Consider the following 21354-nt stretch of genomic DNA (forward strand, 5'->3'; position numbering starts at 1 on the left):
TCCTAGAGGATGCACTTCAGTGCTTGTGTCCTTTTGGGTAATATTCCAAGCAGTCAACTTGAACTTCACGTCGTCCATCCTCATACCAGGAAGGAAGGTATCAGTGGGTTCATCAAAACTTTGCCATAGTGGCTTCCCAGACAAATCATCAATTAAACCAAGTTTCATGAATCCAAGAGCTTCGCTTTATGTGAAAAATAATAATAGAAATAATAATATTATCTAGAAGAAAGAATAATATCACCCGAAGAAAGAGGAGGAGAAAGAGGCATGAAGTTGTTTAAAAAGTGGATACAAGTTAAAACTTTTTTAAAAAGTAAGTATACCCCGCGCAATTTTTACAACCAAACATGAAAAAATTGAAAAATATTTTCCTTCATACCAAACACACCCTAAATCTAATAAAAACATTAATGCTACTTGAGTTGAAAGGCACTAGAAGGGAGTAGTGCCTAAAAATAACCAGTTCTGCCTCCTCTCCTAAGTTTACTTTCTTGTTAAACCTTTACAAGCTAAAAGGTAGAATTAAACATATACCATTACAAATTGAAATATTTTTCTCATAAACATACCACGATTCCAAATAGAGCCGATGAGAAAACTAAGAATCACTGAGATGATAGCAGGTAAACTCTGAAAATTGTGAGAGGATTAAAAAATTTCTACTGGCTCTGTCGCCTAAAAATAAGACAAATAAGAGCTTAAATTTAACCAGCTGGTAGTAAGAAAAGATGGTTACAAACCACTTGCCTAGGTTTCTTGTTAGAGAAAACTATATCATTGTTAGAGAAAACTATATCATTGTTCCATTGGTACGACAGAAAAGGCTAATGTCGCCTTTTACTTGAGCTTCAGTCCGACCTTTGGTGCGGAAACTAGAATGGATGTATACAACAAAACTCTATGAAGCCAAACCTCATATACTTAGCACCGCCTGTCCCTTTCCGTAACGAAACTACAATCTATATCTTTGCAGTTCACTTTCTACCAACTCACAACCTGCCTGGCACGAAGCAACAATGGAGGAGAAAATCCTCCTCTGTAAATATTTGAAATCCAGTGCAAGCTTTGTATCCCAACTTGTGGTTTCCCTGAAATGTAAAAATAAACTATTGCTTAGGTCAATGGAGTTCATCTCTCTAGAATGACATGTTCATCATGTCTGTTACCTGTCATCAAGTTGACCATCTCCTAGTGCATCCGTCATATCTTGGAACATAGAACAAAGGTCTCTAAGTATTTCGAGTTCAATTTCCAAGTTCTCTGGTGTCTGTAAAGAGTATATGTATGTCAGGTGAAGCATATTCATGGACAATATATAGTTGACATTAGCAAGTGGAAAAAGAACTTGTAAAAATTGAGAAGAAAGTAAGACATAAGGGATACAGGGTAAAGAAAAGTGGTAACATAGAAACTTATGAGGGATTACAAGGTTCATTGTTTGCGAAAAAGGATTCCGAGATCTACGCATATGATCCAGTAGAGGAGGTGGTAAACCATAACGGAAGATGCCAAGATTCTTTGAGAACCAGGTTCCACGAATCATATGGGAGGTCCAATCAGATGTAGGGCCAGTGTCCGCAAAACCTTCATTACTTTCAACATCAATATCTGCCACACAAACAGGCCCTTGTTCAATACTCACCAACGAATTTATTGTACTTAGGTACGAAGAGATTTCACCATAGAGAAATTTACCTAGAGGAATCACATCGTAGTAGTTGTCTAGTTGTGGGAGAAAGCCATAGAACGTCAGTAAATGAGAACTACTGAAGTTCCCATAGCCAAGAAAACATTGCTCTCCTGCATTGCACGGTCTTGACAAAGGAAATTTAATAGAATTCGTCGTGAAATCTACTTTTCCATAGTGCACTATGTGCGGACAACTCTGAAGGAAAGAGAAATGAGCAAAATCCAGAAAGACGTCAAAATTTATGTGAAGAAACTGATTTTCAATGTGTTTTGATACCCTTCGAAACTCTCAACACAAGAAGATATTCCAACTTATTGATATTTAAACTTTTGGGGACATGGATGGTATGTCACAAGAGCTTAAATCAGTAAGCAAAGGTACAGCTCCATATACATCAAGCAATTTCACAAGATTAGACTTCACAGTTACCACATAAGGGAGGAATAAAGATTGTCGGGAGGAATACGCTTACCGAGTGATTAAGAAACCCTGCAATCGGAACCAAGCAGGTCCTTAGTTTTCCGTCATTAAACATAATTTTCATGCTATTAGAGTACCAAAGTTCACAAGCCCATAAGAACTGCTCCCAGGTGTACAGCTCTGGAGGAAATACATCCGGGTGATCATTGCATAGGGCTGGAAATAATTCATCATACTGTGCACGCAAGTGCTGCAAGAACATTATTCAAGTCATGCTGGGAGAATGGGACATGGAATAAACAAAATACAAGTTCAGAAATATAGTGCTAAAATAGTGTCACCAAGTCAACTTGCATTGCTCTAGGTTCTCACGTTTTCTGGTAACTTTCAAATAAGTAGAGGAAATTAATATACTAATCGTAAACCAAATTGTTAGTTAGTTAGTTGTTATGTAAAGGCCAAATACATCGACAGCCCCCTAAAGTTGAGACCACTTTCCACTTTACTACTTATTCTTTAGTCCGTTCCATTTAAACATTTTAACCAGCCCTTTAATGTGCCACTTAAACACTAAAATCCCGACCCATATTAAAACAAAAGCGCGTGTGCAAGCGTTGTCCATGTGTAATTTCAGCCCAATAAATGTATGCCATGTGGATCTGTTGTCCACGTAATTTACCTGGGTATCGGGTTGACCCGTCACAAAGTTATTATACCTAATAACTAATAACTCATCCCCATTTTTTACCTCAATCAGTCCGTTAAAAAAAAAAAAAAAAAAAAAACCCTAACCCGACGATTTTTCATCGGCTGAATCGCTTGTTCATGCTCCCACATCCATCGGCTTCCATTCGTTTGTCTTCCTTTTGATACCGGCTAAGTTGCTCGGACACGGCAATTTGGGCGCCGTACCCGTGTCGACACGACACTGACACGGGTAAGGGTGTGGAATCTGTGTCGGATTCGGTCAGACAAGATCGGGTGCGTTGACCAAACAGAGAAGGAAAAGGTTTTATACATAAAAAAAACAGAGACATGGAAAAGGTTTTGTTGGGGAAGAAGACTAAGGAAAGAAGAAGAGGCGAGTGCAGATAGACGAAGAAGACAGAGACAAATTAGGATATGCTTTTTGAAAAGTGATATACTTTCTTCTTGAAAAGTGATATGCTTTCTTGAAGAGTGATATGCTTTCTAGCTGTCATGACCGTGTGCAAACCTTTTTGTCTCGTGCCCACCACTATCTAACTTTTTATATTTGATTTACTCTTATTTATTTGTCTCGGGCCCACCACTATCTAACTTTTTATATTTGATTTACTCTTATTTATACATTTCAATTGACCATAAAAGGACAAGTTTTTCTTTATCCCAAAAAACTATACGTGGAGCTTGCTTTGAAATCTTTTAAGCTTTTGATTCTTTTGACTATGTAAAATAAGAGAACAGTAGCAAAAACACGAATAAAGAAGAAATTCACATTTAACAAGTTATAGGTAAGTACTCCACATAATTTAGAGATATATTTATTTTTATTTTTGAATTATTTTTAGCCGGATCCCCGCACCCGTGTCGGTTCTAGGATCCGTATCCCCGAATTTTAAAATTTCCATCTTAAAGGATCTGACCTCTAGATCCGCACCCGTGTCGGAGCAACTTAGGATACCGGTAAGCAACATTTGTTGTTTATCCTCAGTTATTTGTTGTTTATTTTGGGTGCATGTTAGTAATTTGGGTTTTGAAAGGTCACCCATATTCGAGTTTTTTCTCTCTTTTTTTTACGAATCTTTCTGACTTGCCTTTGTTTTTTCTTGCTTCGTCTTTGTCAATGTAGGGTAAAGTATGTCTGGGGACACCTTTATTCTTGTACGCTTTCATCATGATGGAACCTTTACCGATCCTCCAGACGCAAAATATGTCACCAATATAGAGGTGAACGAATTTTCTATTAACCAGGACCACTTTTCCCTTTATGAATTTGGTTATCATACAAGGGGGCCGGGGTACCACACTATTGGGGGCTTTTATGTCTTTAACCCTAATAGTAAAGAATTTGTATTGGTGAAAAATGACGAACAATTATATAATATTGGTTGCCACTGTACTAATGGGGAATTAAATGTGTATATTTTACATGTTATTGATGAGGTTGTTGAGACAGTTGTCCAAGCTGGCTATTTATGTGAGCCAGAAATTACTAAAGATAGTAGTGACTCATTAAATAAGTCATCTAGGGCAACAAGTGAAGGTGGTCCAGATAATATAAATACAGAACAGCCTTTTGAAGAGCCTCCACTTGAAGAGTCACAGGCTGGTGTTTCTGATGAAATTCCTGATGAGGATGATAGTCGGGTTGATGAAGAGTTGAGAGTCATAAAAATGAGACGAGAAATAAAAAGAAGGCTAGCAAAAGAAAGAAACAACCTGAAACTACTGGAGTACCAATAGGAGAAGCTGGAATTGATAGAGGTTTTGAAGATATAGGGGTGAACAAACGACAGAAATATGTTGGCAGATTAGGAGGTGATGAGGAATTCATAGATAGTTCAGATGCTGGAAGTGATAACACTAGTGAAGAGCTGGATGTGGACTTTGAGCCAGGTGCTGACATTCCAAGTAGAAGGAAGAGCACAAAGATTAGATATGACCCAGACAGTGTAGTTTCAATATTTGAATTGGGCATGATATTTGAGAATGCTAAGGTATTTAGGAAGGCAGTGACTGATTATGCAGTTGAGTACAAGGTTCAATTAAAGCTTAGACCCAATGAGAAGCATAGAGTAAGGGTAAGGTGTAAACATAAAAGATGCAGATAGGAGTTGTTTGCTAGTATTGATAGGGATTCTAATGACTTTATGGTGAAAAAATATTATCCTATTCACAAGTGTCAACCATTGAACACAAACAAGTTGTGCAATTCCAAGTACATTGCTAACAAATTCAAAAAAGAGCTAACTGTTGCACCTTATATGAGGATCTGGGAAATTCAGGAACTTGTTAGAGAGAATTTGGGATTGTATGTAGGAAGAACAATTGCTTATAGGGCCAAACAAATAGTTCTTAGAAAGTTTATGGGGGATTTGAAGTTGGAGTTTGCTAGACTTTGGGACTATGTTGACAATATACCCGAGCCTCCTTTCCGCGTAGTGTTGAAAGTCATGCAGAGTCTGTTTTCTTTTTAGTTCATCCTAACAAATTCAAAAAAGAGCTAACTGTTGCACCTTATATGAGGATCTGGGAAATTCAGGAACTTGTTAGAGAGAATTTGGGATTGTATGTAGGAAGAACAATTGCTTATAGGGCCAAACAAATAGTTCTTAGAAAGTTTATGGGGGATTTGAAGTTGGATTTTGCTAGACTTTGGGACTATGTTGACAATATACCCGAGCCTCCTTTCCGCATAGTGTTGAAAGTCATGCAGAGTCTGTTTTCTTTTTAGTTCATTCTGATATATGGGGTCCTAGTAGAGTCAGTCCAACCTTGGGATTTTGTTATTTTGTTAGTTTTATGGCACAATAGCCTAATAAATACCTCCACTAGTCCTATTTTGTCATCCCGATCCTTATACTCCACGAGGTTTCATCTAGACACTCGTAGTTGTTAAAACACACTACTGTAAACCCCTCTAACCTCACGTGTTCTTCAAACGCACAATGTGGATGACACATCATCCTCCACATCAGATTTATTATGACACATCATCATTTTTTCTCTTTAATTTAAAAAAATTTAATTTCTTTTTCTTTTTCTTTTTCACTCCACTCATCCCCTACCCTTGACCACCTCTCTCTATTTTCCACAACAGAAACAACACCTCAGCTTTCTGCCTGTACCAGTGACACTACAGCCATGGACAACTAAAAACCACCATTCTTCAATTTTACATCTTTCACATCTCCCCTTCAGAGATTTTTGTCCAACGCCATCACTCACTACTGCAATCAACCATGTGAACCACCTTGAACTCCTTTCCTCCATTGATGCTAATGAATCACCACTGAAATTCCTCAATATCCTCATATGTCCATATAATTTTACAGTACACCCCACCTAATTCTACAAAGACCTTTGTCAACCACTCTTTACCCTCCAAAACCGTCGCATCTCCGGCACCTCACCTTAAACTGCCAAAAAAAATTTTAGATATTCAGCGTCTCTCCATCAAATAAATCCACTATTAAATATCAACTCCACCACCTGAAAATCCGTTAGTCATGAGACGATCCTTACCCAAAACAGATTAAACACTACAATAGCCATAGATCTAATTTATCTCAAAAACACTAATGTTGGTTGCTCTTCATAAAAGGGTTCTTAATAATATTTTTTTCAAATATTGATTCGAGGTTTATGAAAATGGAAAGGAGGAAGAACGGGAAAGGAAAAAGGGGAGAAAACGATGGAGGAGGGGTGGGAAAAGAAGGGGAAAGAGGAACGGTAGAAATATAAAAAGAAATGGGGGAGAGGATGGAGAAAGGGGAGTGTAAGAAAGCACGAGAGAAAATATATTATTGATATTAGATACTCGATACAATACAAGAGGTTATTATTTGTAGTTATACTTTACAAGGACATATTACTCATATTGCAATGTGGGACAAAACTACATTATGTACATATGTGTAAACTAACACTCCCCCTCAAGTCGGTGCACACAAATCATATGTACCGAGCTTGTTACATATATAACCAATACGAGGACCAGTGAGGGACTTGGTGAAAATATCTGCAAGTTGATCATTCGACCTCACAAACTTTGTAGCAACCTCTCTAGCAATCTCTCCTGAAAGTATCTTTTCTCTGACGAAGTGACAATCAATCTCAATGTGTTTAATTCTCTCATGTAACACCGGATTTGATGCAATATGAAAGGCAGCTTGATTATCGCACATAAGTTTCATCCGACTGATTTCACCAAATTTCAACTCCTTGAGCAATTGTTTGGTCCAGACTAGCTCACAAGTTGCCATAGCCATTGCTCGATATTCTGCTTCTGCACTAGACCGAGCAACTACATTTTGTTTCTTGCTCTTCCAAGACACCAAATTTCCTCCTACTAAAACACAATATCCAGACGTAAGAACGTTTATCAGAAGGTGATCTTGCCCAATCAGCATCTGAGTATCCAACGATCTGCTCATGACCTCGATCCTCAAACAGTAATTGCCTGGAGCCGATTTTATATACCGAATAATGCGGACAACTGCATCCCAATGACTATCACAAGGAGAATTCATAAACTGACTTACAACACTCGCAAGATAAGAAATGTCGGGTCTAGTCACTGTGAGATAATTTAATTTACCAACCAGCCGCCTATAGCTTCCAGGATCGCTAAACGGCTCCCCCTGCCCTGGCAGAAGTTTAGAATTCGGATCCATCGGAGTGTCAACAGGTCTGCAACCTATCATCCATGTCTCCCCAAGAATGTCTAAAGCATATTTTCTTTGAGAAATAACAATGCCTGAGCTAGATTGAGCAACCTCAATACCTAGAAAGTACTTCAATCTGCCTAGATCCTTAGTTTGAGGTGCTGGAAGAGATGCTGCTTCAGATTGGTAATATTATCCTGATCATTGCCAGTAATAACAATATCATCAACATAGACTACCAGATAAATACAGAGACTTGAAGCAGAGTGCCGATAAAACACAGAGTGATCAGCTTCACTATGAGTCATGCCAAACTCCTGGATAACCGTGCTGAACTTGCCAAACCAGGCTCGAGGAGACTGCTTTAGACCATAAAGTGACAGACGCAAGCGACATACAAGGTCACAAGACCCCCCCTGAGCAACAAAACCAAGTGGTTGCTCCATATAAACCTCATCCTCAAGATCACCGTGAAGAAAGGCATTCTTAATGTCCAGCTGATAGAGAGGCCAATGACGAACCGCAGCCATGGATAGAAAAAGGCGGACTGATGCTACTTTAGCCATGGGAGAGAAGGTATCACTGTAATTGAACCCAAATATCTGAGTATATCATTTGGCAACAAGACGGGCCTTAAGTCGATCAACCTGGCAATCGGGACCAACTTTGACTGCATAAACCTAACGACAACCAACAGTAGATTTACCTGAAGGAAGAGGAACAAGCTCCCAAGTACCACTTGTATGTAAAGCAGATATCTCGTCACTCATAGCATGTCGCCATCCTGGATGAGACGACGCTTCATCTGTAGACTTAGGGATGGAAACCGAGGACAAGAAGATATAAAAGCATAATTGGGAGATGACGGACGATGATAACTTAAACCGACATAATGGGGATTAGGATTAAGTGTGGTCTGTATACCTTTCCGAAGTGCAATTGGTGTACTAGGAAGAGACAAGCCCGCAGTAGGAGCAAGGTCAGGTGCAGAACGAGAACCAGTTGGGCCTTATGTAGGGCGCGGACGACGATGATAAGTCAAGAGTGGTGTTCCTGTGGCTGGGGATCTAGGAGGAACAACACTAGACTCCTCAACGGTTGGTATGGGTGAAACTTCTGTGGTCGAAGGTGGAGGAGGAGCTATAGTAAACTCCTCAAAGGTCGGTATAGGGAAGACCTCAGATATATCATGGTGGTCAGCAGAGGTAAAGAAAGGTTTAGACTCAAAAAATGTGACTTCAGCTGACATAAGGTACCTACGAAGATCAGGGGAATAACAACGATATCCCTTCTGAACACGAGAATAACCAAGGAAGACACACTTTAGAGCACGAGGAGCTAACTTATCTTTCCCAGGAGCTAAGTTATGAACAAAACACGTGCTCCCAAAAACACGAGGTGGAAGAGAGTATAAGGGTGACTGGGGAAACAATATTGAATGCGGAATCTGATCCTTGATGGGAGATGAAGGCATCCGATTAATCAAATAACAAGTTGTGAGAACTGCATCGCCCCAAAAATGCAACGGAACACGAGATTCAATTAGAAGTGTGCGAGCAGTCTCAATAAGGTGCCTATTCTTTTTCTCTGCAACCCCATTTTGCTGAAGGGTATAAGGACAAGATGTCTGATGAATAATTCCTTGAGAAGTCATAAACTGCTGAAACTGAGAAGATAAATATTCTAAGGCATTATCACTGCGAAAAATGCGAATAGAAACACCAAATTGGTTTTTGATTTCAGCACAGAAACTTTGGAATATAGAAAATAACTCAGAACGATCTTTCATTAAGAAAAGCAAGTACATCTTGAATAATCAATCAATAAAACTAACAAAATAACGAAATCCCAAGGTTGAACCGACTCTACTAGGACCCCATATATCAGAATGAACTAAGTATCTGTGATGAGATCACTGGGTGACTTGGTGCTGCAGCAAGACGGAGTAATCAAGAGAATAATTCATCAACTGTGGGGACAGTCGCACAAGCAAAAATCTGGTCGCGTACTGAATCAAGATCATTAGGAAGTCCAGCGAGGGTAAGAACTAGAAACATCTTCTGTCGTTGCTCTTGTTGTTTTTCAACACTAGCAGAAACTGGCATCAACTTCTCAAATTCCTCCATGACTGCCTGTACTTGACCCAAGTAAGTAGACATATCTAATTCCTGCTTCTTTAAGTTTGTCATCCGCGATATCACATCATAGAAGCGAGATATGTCATTAGTGTATAAGGTACGAGCCTTTGCCCAAACCAAATAACATGTCTGGAATGGACGAAACAAGGGCATCAACTTAGAATCAATAGATCGCCACAAGATGCTACATAATTGAGCATCGATCTTTGCCCAAAGTGTTATCGCCTTTTCATCTCCTTCGCTAGACTGTTTGATTAGATAATCTTGAACACCTTGACCTTTACACCACAACTCGACAGATGAAGCCCAAGCTAAGTAGTTTGAATTTCCCATTAAAGGTTCCAAGGTAATTATAACACTAGAGCTTCCAGAACTCATGTTTCTAGACCCAAAAACATCAAATCTCAAAGACATCGTTGCAAATTATTACCAAATAAGAGAAAGAATCAACTGTAATCCACTGAAACAAAGTAAAAAAATACTATAGTCGTAGGAATCTTATTGTAGCTGCCGGAAAAAAATACTGTTCACGCCGGAAAAATATAAAAGTGGTCGGAATTTGGTGTAACCTGGATTGGTAGGCTCGGAATTCCCTTGCGAACAATCTGTCCCAAAGAAATTTTTTTCCAAAAAGTAACCGGAAAGGGCCCCATGCGCCGGTGCGTGTGACGTCTTCTAACGGAGATATTTTTATGGGTTGGTCGCCGGAGGCCGATCTACTTCGTGGTGGTGTTGGTTTTTGCACAACACTGACGAAAAATAGCTTTTTTTTTTTCTGCGACAAACCTGTGTTTTCCAGAAAAAAAGACTTCCGGTTGACTGATTTCTCTTCCCGGAGTTGCTGGAATTTATGCACAGCGATAAATCTCTCACGATTGCTCTGATACCATGTGAGAAAGCACGGGAGAAAATATGTTATTGATATTAGATACTCAATACAATACAAGAGGTCCTTATTTATAGCTATACTCTACAAGGACATATTACTCCTATTTTAATGTGGGACAAGACTACATTATGTACATATATGTAAACTAACAGGGACATATTTTGTTTTTTATTATTTTATTTTTTTATATTTTACTCTTCCTTTTTTTGTTCTTATTTTAATTATTTTTAGTTTAACTTTTTATATTTACGCTCATTATACGCGTGAAGTTCACGTATTTTGTCCAACTCGGTCATCAAGTTGTCACATATGCTCGGTCAACGGTCAGAGGGGTTTAAAGTAGTGTGTTTTAATATTAACGGTCAGAACCTCAAATGAAACTTGCTTTTACCACCATATTAATGCTTGTTGATATGTACTAATCAATACTATCAACCATTATAAAATGAGTCCATTAGAATTGTTGAATGCTAGAAAACTTCCAGGAAGATATTCTCCATATCAAGATCAGATCCTCCAAGATTCTAGGGGTAATTGTAATCTAGAATATTAGATTTCACATTCTTTTTGTATTTTATATGATTCTGTAAAATCCTAATCCCAAATTTTATGGGATTTAGGTGATTCTGCTTCTCAACCTCTCATGTATATAAAGCCATGTACATGACATTTAAAGATATGAATGAAATTATTCAAGAACCTTACTCTTTCCACATGGTATCAGAGCTTTAGGCTTATTCCTGACCTATTTTTTCATTCATCGGGTTATATTTTCTTCTGAAATCACATTTGTCCTCTTTATCTGCCCAAAGGTCGAAACCATTTGAAAATCATGTCCACAAAGAGTATTGTTGCAAATATTCCAGCCTCTGAAAATGTTTCTGCCACTATAGAGCATAGCTCTGCAGTTTCAACCGGAGATTTGCAAAATATTCATATTCACGCCTCTTATCGGTTGAATGGGAAAAATTACCTAAAACGGTCACAGCTTGTTCGTACCTTTCTAAAACGTAAAGGAAGCAAGCACATATAGCTGCCCTCAGATTGATGAAAAAAGTCCACAAGTCCCAGAATTCAATAATGGAGATATTGACAAACTGAAGGCATTGTTGAAATCTTTGGAGATATCATCTGCGGCAGGTACTTGTTCATTGGCCTTTGCGGGTATTTCTTCCACTTTTGTTACTAATATCATAGATAAATTTTCTCCAATGTGGGTGGTTGATTCCGGGGCAACTGATCATATGACTTGTTCCTTTCATCTCTTTATATCATATTCACATTGCCCTAGCTATAAAGAAATAACTATAGTCGATGGTTCAGTTATTACTGTAGCTAGCCAAGGAGATATACAATTGGGAAAGTCTTTGATACTTAAGAATGTTCTTCACATCCAAAATTATTTGCAAATCTCATTTTTGTACACAAAGTTACCAAAGATTCCAAATGCCAAGTAACTTTCTTCTCTTCATATTGTGCAATTTCAGGAAGAGAACACGAAGGAGATGATTGGACGTGCTAGTGAGAAAGGTGGTCTTTATTTTCTAGATTTTCACATTGGTGGAGATACAACTAAGAATTCCTTATCTAGTTCATTCGTGTCTGAATCTGTCATGTCCAATAAAGAGAAAGTTTGGCTCTATCATCGTCGCTTAGGTCATCCGTCCTTTCGTGTAATCAAGTTGACGTTTCCATCTTTGTTCAAAGATTTGGTTGTTGAGTCTTTTCATTGTGAAGACTGTGAAATTGCAAAACATAAATGTGTTTTCTTTCCAATAAGTAACAAAAGATGTCAGACTCCGTTTTCTCTTATTTATAGTGATGTTTGGGGACCTTGTTCCATTCCTAATATTTCTAGTGCTAGATGGTTTGTCATTCATCGATGATTGTAAGAGAGAAACGTGGATCTATTTGTTAAAGCAAAAATCAAATGCCAGCCGGCAACCATATCCTTCCCACCTTTTTTAATCTGGTTGAACGATAATGCCAAGTTCTACTTCAATCAAAGCCTCTCTGTTTTCTTCCAAAAAGAGGGAATTATTCATAAATCTTCATGTGTCAATACTCCTCAACAAAATGGGATAGCGGAGAGAAGTAACAGAATACCATCAAGAATTCTGAATTTTAAACGCCCACTTGATACTCTTAGGAGTTTCTTCCCGAATTTTGAAGTTTCCAGCAAATTGGTTCCTAGAATCTTCGGGAGTGTTACCTATGTTCACATTCATTCTGATAATAGAGGCAAATTAGATCCACGTGCTCTTAAGTGTATTCATAGAATATTCTCCTACTCAAAAAGGCTATAAGTGTTACCAACCATCAACCAAGAGATTCTTTGTTTCAGCCGATGTCACATTTGATGAAAATGAATCTGTTTTTAATAATGTTTTCATTCAGGGGGAGTCACTGAATGTAGGGATGGCAATGGGACAGGGCAGGGCGGGTGTAGCTCTTATGCGGGGCGGGGTGGGGTGGGGCGGAGCGGGTTACAATTTCTGAAATGTTATTGTGGGGCGAGGCGGGGCGAGTTGCTATAGAAAACTTTTGGTTTCCCGTAATAGCTATCGAACTAAATAACAAACGAATGTGAAACAAATCCACCCCACCCGTATTGGAGTTCAATCCTTATCTTGTTGGTTATTCTCTCTTTTTGACGAATTGATCTAGGTTTTCCTTCTTTCCTTTTTTAATTTCTTTTTGTTCTCCTGTGTGATTATAAGTGTATTTTGACAAGTGGATTCTTTTTTGAATCAAGGTTAATTGCAAGAAAATTTTACAAAACATCAGATATTTTTATAAAATAATTACAACCAGTTAATGTAACTTTTTACTAAAATAAGTGGATGTTCCTAGTTTCAGTTTTATGAAACAGTACAATAAACTGTTACTGGAATAAAACTATTATATTGGAAAAGTAACGAACTCCCAATATAATTAAATTTTCCACAAAAATACTGAAACGTTAAACTTTTTTATTTTAGCAAAATAACAAATGGAAAAAAACTAAAGAAAACTTAAATGGTGCGGGGCGGGGCGGGTTGAAAATAGGAAAAATTTCTATGCGGGGCGGGGCGGGTTGAAATTTTGTGGGGTAAGCCTCAAACCGCCCCGCCCCACTGCCATCCCTAATTGAATGGAGAAGGATTTCTAGACTTATCACTACTTGATTTGTCTATTCCTAGCCGTGTCGAATCCTTATCTAAGTCCTTGCATGAGTCACCATCTCTTCAGTCACCTGAGCCTCTAAATCCCAATGAACACATTGAGTCTCCTAATCCTGATATAGACAAAGGAATTCAAGAAAATAATCCACCATTACAGGTTTATTCCAGAAGAAAGAGGCTACTGATCAAACTACTCAAGCGCAATTATCTCCTCGGATTACTTCTCCTAATACCTACCCTGAACCTGTTGAGCCATCAGAAACACCAAACTAAACTGATCATGAAGAACCTAACCAATCAAATGACCAACCAAATGACCTTGACCTTCCCATTGCAGTCAGAAACCAGAACCTGCACACAACACCCTTTGTGCCTTTCCTTGACATATCAAAACCCATCCACAAGTCATAAAGCTTTTCTCAGCAACCTCCACACAATTCCTATTCCAAAAAATATTGTCTGAAGCGTTAGGTACAAGGAGTGGGAACAAGTTATGAAGGTGGAATGGAAGCATTGGAGAAGAATAAAACTTGAGAAATGGTGGAATTACCAAAAGGGAAAAAGTCGGTAGGGTATAGATGGGTGTTTACAGTGAAATATAAGTCAGATGGGTCTATAGAAAGATTTAAAGCACGTTTGGTAGCAAAGGGTTACACACAGACCTATGGAATAGATTATTTCGAGACTCTTGACCTAGTGGCAAAAATTGAATACAGTGAGGATCTCATTGGCTGCAATTTTTAATTGGAAACTACAGCAATTTGATGTTAAAAGTGCTTTTCTACATGGAGATTTAGATGAGGAGATCTATATGGAGGTACCACCTGGTTTTGAAAGCAAGAAGGGAATGGTGTGTATACTGAAGAAGACGAAGGCACTCTACGGACTAAAGCAATCACCCTGTGCATGGTTTGGAAGATCTACAAAGGTTATGATCAAGCTAGGCTATCGGCAATGTCAAGGAGAACACACCTTGTTCATAAGGCACTCAAAAATAGGAAAGGTAACAGTGCTACTAGTCTATGTAGATGATATTATAGTAACAGGTGATGATTCAGAAGAGATACAAAATTTGAAGAATTGTTTACGCAAGAAATTTGATATCAAGGATCTTGGGAAGTTAAAGTATTTTTTGGAAATTGAAGTAGCACACTCAAAACAAGGAATCTTTATTTTCCAACAAAAATATGTGCTTGAATTGCCGGAAAAAAACAGGGAAATTAGGGTGTAAACCAGTAGCCATACCAATTGAATATAATCATGGATTGTGCAATGCTCCAGAAGATTCTCTGATAGATAAAGGCTCGTATCAAAGGCTTGTAGGGAAATTGATCTACTTGTCCCGTACAAGGCCGGACATTGCCTTTGTTGTAAGTGTCGTTAGCCAATTTATGCATGACCCTAGAAAAATGCATCTCCAAGCTATCAACAGGATTTTACAATATCTTAAAGGAAGTCCAGGAAAAGGAATACTCTTCAAAATAGGAGACATGGTTTTAGAGGCTTATATTGATGTGGATTATGCTAGTTCATTAGTGGATTGAAGGTCAAGTTCTGGATATTGCACTTTCTTAGGAGGAAATCTTATGACTTGGAGAAGTAAAAAACAAAATATTGTGCCCAGATCAAGTGCATAATCTGAGTTCAGATCTATGGCGATGGGAGTTTGTGAGTTGTTATGGTTACAGATAATCCTTGATGATTCGAAGATAAGATAGGAAGGACCTATGAGACTATATTGTGACAATAAATTAGCAATAAGTATAGCTCATACTCTTGTACAGCATGATCGCGCTAAGCATATTAAGGTAGATAGACACTTCATTAAGGAGAAACTAGATAGTGGACTCATCTATACGCCATATGTATCTACAAAAGATCAGTTGGCTGATATTTTAACAAAAGGACTGCCAAATAATGTGTTTCAAGACCTGATAAGCAAGCTAGGAATTGAAGATATCCATTCACCAGCTTGACCGGGAGTGTCGAATTTTAGAAAATTTCAGGAAAATATTCTTCATATCAAGATCTGATCCTCTAAGATTCTAGGGATAATTGTTGTAATCTAGAATATTAGATTTCTGATTCTTTTTGTATTTTATATGATTCTGTACAATCCCAATCACGGATTTTATGGGATTTAGGTGATTATGCTTCTCAACCTCTTTTGTATATAAAGCCATGTACATGACATTGAAAGATATGAATGAAATTATTCAAGAATCTTACTCTTTCCACAAGAATGAAATAGAACCACCTTACTTATATGTTATCACAATCAAATTATCGAAAAAAGAAGCAACAAGAACACCTGACCTTTTTCTACTGATTATGTTTATGCAATTTTTGGGGAACTTTACTGTTCGATGATTCAATCAGCATATCAACCTAAAACAAAATGGATTAAAGATTCAAACCTCTTTTGCTTGGACAATCTCTTCTAACAGCAAGGTTCCGTCTAAGGACATTATAGCTTCAATCCCAAAACTCAAACCTGTATAGTATACATGACCAAAAAAGGATGTCATAGAAGACATGAAGCTGAACAATAACTCACCCCTGAAGAAGATAAGAAAAGTGCAAGTACATTAAAATAGAGGAATATGGCTTCAAATAAGTAACAACGAGATATAGAGCATATTGTACTTTAATTAATCATGTCAAACTCTTGAAGAATTTTCTTTCTTTCCATTGGTTGGGTAAATAGACTGGATGGAAGGAGCAAGAGGTATACGTTAAATAATAAGAGGATGTTGGTAATCTGTACAACCAGAAGGATACATGCAATTTCAACCCAACTCTGCACCTAAAACACACACATACATATACATAAACATAATTACGTGTAAACACACACACGTAGATTATACACTTACGGGTTAGCGGGCTAAGGTCGATAAGTGATCACAAGACAGAGACAAGTACAGAGGAAGGATTAAACTCCATACTAAACGGGATTGCAAACCAGCAATACCTTATTCATTTCGAGAAAAAAACATCATTTCAAAGAGACAAACCTGTTTTAAATTTCTCTGGCAGTGTATCAAAGTACAACTTAAATTTGGAATCAGGATTGTGCTTCTCCTTCATGCTCCACAACAATAACATTGTTTCTGCTGACATACCCTCGACTTCTCCCAAAATGGAGTGCTGCCACATAAATAAGACGATTGTTAGCTACTCTTCTTATCAAGATTGTTAGTGGTATCAGTATAAATCAATACACTGTTATCAGCTTTTCATGCCAATAAAGCATGGGAAGAATGGTGTTTTGATCAACATAAGATGCAATTTCTGATGCAGGTTTGAGATATTTTATAATACAAGAAGATGAACTATTGCAGACATTACTTTCAGTACTTTCAGATAGGATTTTATCTTGATCATTTCTCGAATTAAAGATGGAAGTTTTAAGGCAGCGACACTCATTGTGCATTAAGAATAGACAGATTTTTTATTTTAAATAGATGGGATGAATACTTCAAATTTATCAAGTAAATAGTGCCTTCGAAGAGTGGCTTCCGACCATTGCCCAATTTTATGGGAATGTGGTGACTAGAATAGAGGCAAGAATTATTTAAGTTTGAGAATATATGGTTTGAACATGCTGATTTTACTGAAGCATTGGTGGAACTCCTATGAAGTAGAGGGTCAGCCTGATGTTGTTTGGGCTAAAAAATTAATGCTGCTGAAGAATGATATCAAAAAGTCGAACCGTGAAGTGTTTGGCAGCCTTGAAGAAAGAAAGGGTAAGGCTATGGCAAGACTAGAACAGTTAGATCATAAAAATTTGGAGATACAAGGAGAAGAAGAGAATAACAACAAAAGAGACTCAGGGAACTTGAAGATATTGCTAAAGCTGAGGAAATTTCATGGAAATAAAAATCAAGATGCCTTTGGATAAAACGGGGAGATAAAAATACAAAATTCTTACATAAGCAAGACAATCCTCATAAGAGATATAACTGTATTGATAGAATTGAAATTGATGGAATATTGGTGGAAGAAGGATTCAGTATTATGGAATGCTAGTAATGACAGAAAGTTCTCAGTCAAAAGCTGTTATAATTTGTTAAGGAAAAATGCAAGTCACTGGGAATCTAATTGGCCTTGGAAAGTGATTTGGAGGAACAAAGCTCCTGTAAAGGTTGCATGTTTTGGTTGGACTGCAGCTTGGGAAGCTTGTCTTACCCAAAATAATCTTCAGAAGAGAGGCTTTGTTCTTTGTAGCAGATGTTATTTGTGTGAAGAAGAACTGGAGACTACTAATCACCTTCTCTTGCATTGTAGATATGCTAGAAAGTGCTGGGAGCTCTTTTTCAAGTTATGTGGGATTTCTTGGACCATGCCTCAGAATGTCAGGACCCTTTTGAATGGTTGGCAGCATCAGAAGACACATAAAGCACTTAAACAGATTTGGAGAACCATACCTCTGTGCGTATTCTGGACTATTTGGCTAGAGAGGAATAGAGTTTGCTTTGATGGGCAGAAAGATCATATTTTTAGAATAAAAAATAAGTGTTTGCATAATCTATTTCTTTGGTGTAATAGTAGTATGGTAGATAGTATGGATCATTACATGGACTTTATGGAGTTACTTAGAAAATGTTGTAATTAACTGCATGGATATTCCCAGCAGTTTTGTATTTCTTTCTGGTACCATCTTGGTATTCAGTTAATAAACCTTTACCTTTTCAAAAAAAAAAAAGCAAAATTTATCAGGGAGCATATTGTAGGTTTTTTATGAAAATCTTTTCTCGGAAAATGAAAGATGGAGACCAGTGTGGCAAGATGATGGTTTGGCCAGAGTCTCTGAAGAAGAAAGTGATTGGCTTTCCTTGATGGGTTCAACATGTATTTTTAAGAAACATATGATGCAGAAATTTCTTGAGATTTAAGAATATTTAATATTTATTTTCATATTTATATTTTAGATGTTATATTATGTTCAAATATTTTTCAATTAGATTATCCTTATCTTACCTTAGTTTGTTTATCTTATTTTTAATTATTAATTGTTTTAAGCGGAGTTGTCTGACCAACGTGCAGAGACCTCGACTAATCCAACAGGAGACTCCCCCCCCCCCCCAAACCCCCCAAACATAAGTTGCCAAAGTAATCCTTCCCATAAGCACAGGTTCCCAAGAGAATCTTAAATTTTATCCTTATCTTTTCATAGAAATGAAGTTCTAATTGTCTCCGAAATCTAGCTTGTTCAGGGTTCTCTACTCTATAAGTAGGTCACGGTGCACTTTGTTTTGACAAACGTAATGCTTAATGCATTTATCTCTCTTCCTCTTATTTTTCCCCCATATATCAGGTTGCGAGTTGGTGCATCAGACAAGGTTCCTACAAGACTATTGGAATAGAAACGATTCATTCCAAATGGACATGCAATTCTTTTTGATGAAGTAATGTGTTGTATTAAAGGCATCAAGAAGATGCAGAAAAAGTACAAACTCAAAAGCCTTGGTTAACTCTAAATACAAAAAAAACCTATATAACTGGGAGTTAACCAAAACCAAAAACCAAAAATATTACTATTAAGCCATAGTAAGAGAGCTAATGAAATCTGAGAGGGGAATAACATCGTTTACATGGGAAAGGTTATTCCAAGTTTCCAACTAAACAGGTTCATCAGACACTTAGATTTCAGTAGGCTATTGGAAGTTGAAATGCAATCAAAACATCTGGTGTTCCTCTCTGTCCAAATACACCAAAAAATACATGCTGGGATCATTTGCCAGATCTTCTTGATGGTTTTGTCAACTTTCCATGAGCACCAGCATTCACCAGCTTCCTTAATATTCTGAGGAGTAGACCAACCGATACCAAAAACTGCTAAAAACATATTCCATATATCTGTTGCCATTGGACAGTGCAAAAGAAGATGATTTACTGATTCCTAGTTGTTGTGGCACATGTAACATCTATTTACTAGCTGAAAGTTTCTTCTGCATAAGTTGTCTTGGGTCAAGATAGCATCTCTAAGGGCAGTCCAAGAGAAGCACATTACTTTTGTAGGTAATTTTGACCTCCATATATGCTTCCATGGCCAATTCTCAATCATTCCATTTGATGCACACAATTTGCTATATCCTGCCTTCATTGTATATGTACCCTTGCAAAATTACCCCACTTTACGCTATCTGAGATTTGGGGGTTTATTGTGAAGCCTTCAAGAATTCTAAATAGGTCAAAGAGTTCATCAAGTTCCCAGTCCTGCATGTTTCTCCTGAAATGAGGTTCCCATATGCTCCCTGCTCTGTTCTGGGCTATTGTTGAGTTAGGTTCAATAGCTATCTGATATATGCCAGGGTGTGAGTCTTTTAGAGGTTGATTTTGGAGCCACCTATCCTTCCAGAATTTGACAGAGCTGCCATTCCCAACTTTGAAGGACACCTCTTGAAAGAATTCCTCTTTCAGATTGTTAATATGTTTCCATGGCCCCACTCCATGTGGAGCTCTGCTTTGCTTTGTGCTCCAACTGTCCAGCTTCCCATACTTTGTTGTGACCACCTTCTTCCATATGCTCGTGGTTTCTTGTGCATACCTCCACCACCACTTCATTAGAAGACTCTTGTTGTGCTTTTGTAAATCTCTAATACCCAGTCCATCTTGGTTCTTTGGCATAACTACTTTGGACCACTTAACTAGGTGGAATTTATGACCTTACCTTCCCATAGAAAAGATCATCTAATTTTGTCCAGTTGCTTCTGAACTTTGCTTGGCATAGGAAAAAGAGACATGATGTAAGTTGGAATACTGTCCAGAACACTATTGATCAGTGTCAATCTCCCTCCCATAGACAAATACTGCATTTTCCATGTTGCCAGTCTTTTCTCTACCTTCTCAATGACTCCATTCCAAACTTCAATTGCTTTGTACTTTGCTCCCAAAGGAAGGCCTAGATATGTTGTTGGGAAAGAGCCAATGCCACAACCCATAATGCCTGCCAATTCTTCCAAACTAGGCACCACATTCACAGGGTAAATTAAACTTTTCACCTAATTGATGTGCAACCTTGAGATAGCTTCAAAAAGTAATAGTGTCAGATTCAGATATTGCACTTGTAGCTTCTCTGCCCCACTAAATATTATAGTGTCATCTGCATATAATAAATGTGATACTGTGACTGAGGTAGCTGCACTATTGCCCACCTTAAACCCTTCAATCCACTGCATTTGTTTTGCCTTGTCAAGCATTTTGCTTATTCCCTCCATGGATAGGGGATCTCCTTGTTTTATCCCTTTTTGTGGAGAGAAAAACCAACTGGAGTTTTGTTGATTAAGATGGAGTATTTAACATTAGTGAGGCTAAATTTAATTCATCTAATCTGTTAGTTTAGAGATATGTATAGTGTAGTCTTGTCCCACATTGGAAGAGGAGTAATATCTCCTTGTAGTGTATAGCTATAAATTGGGACCTCTTGTATTGTATTTATCATCCAATATCAATAACATATTTTCTCATGTGCCTTCTCACATGGTATCAGAGCATTAGTGAGAAAAGATCGTTGTGCGTCATTCCAGCGTTAACCGGGAAGAAAGAACTTAGTCATCGTGCAATTTTTCCGGTGATCTAAGGCTTGTCTAAGTGAAAGTCACTTTCTGTCGGTGTTGTGCTAAAACCAACACCACCACGAGGTAGATCACCTTCCTACGACCAACCCCTGAAATTT

The 21354-nt window shown here is 37.8% G+C and overlaps 1 protein-coding gene across 1 annotated transcript in view; it reads right to left on the reverse strand.

The window, feature by feature from the left end:
• Positions 1-518: 518 nt before the first annotated feature.
• The window catches only part of LOC104093841 (uncharacterized), a 39995-nt gene continuing 19159 nt past the window's right edge, over positions 519-21354 (reverse strand). Inside the window, exons 6-12 of the mRNA XM_009599656.4 lie at positions 16691-16823; positions 16091-16167; positions 2166-2363; positions 1699-1888; positions 1430-1611; positions 1170-1270; positions 519-1091 (exon numbers count right to left, since the gene is read on the reverse strand). Coding sequence (XP_009597951.2) covers positions 956-1091; positions 1170-1270; positions 1430-1611; positions 1699-1888; positions 2166-2363; positions 16091-16167; positions 16691-16823 — 1017 coding nt within the window. The 3' untranslated portion in view covers positions 519-955. The remainder of the gene's footprint in view (positions 1092-1169; positions 1271-1429; positions 1612-1698; positions 1889-2165; positions 2364-16090; positions 16168-16690; positions 16824-21354) is intronic.

This window comes from Nicotiana tomentosiformis, chromosome 8 (assembly GCF_000390325.3).
Source record: "Nicotiana tomentosiformis chromosome 8, ASM39032v3, whole genome shotgun sequence".
Lineage (NCBI taxonomy): Eukaryota > Viridiplantae > Streptophyta > Magnoliopsida > Solanales > Solanaceae > Nicotiana > Nicotiana tomentosiformis.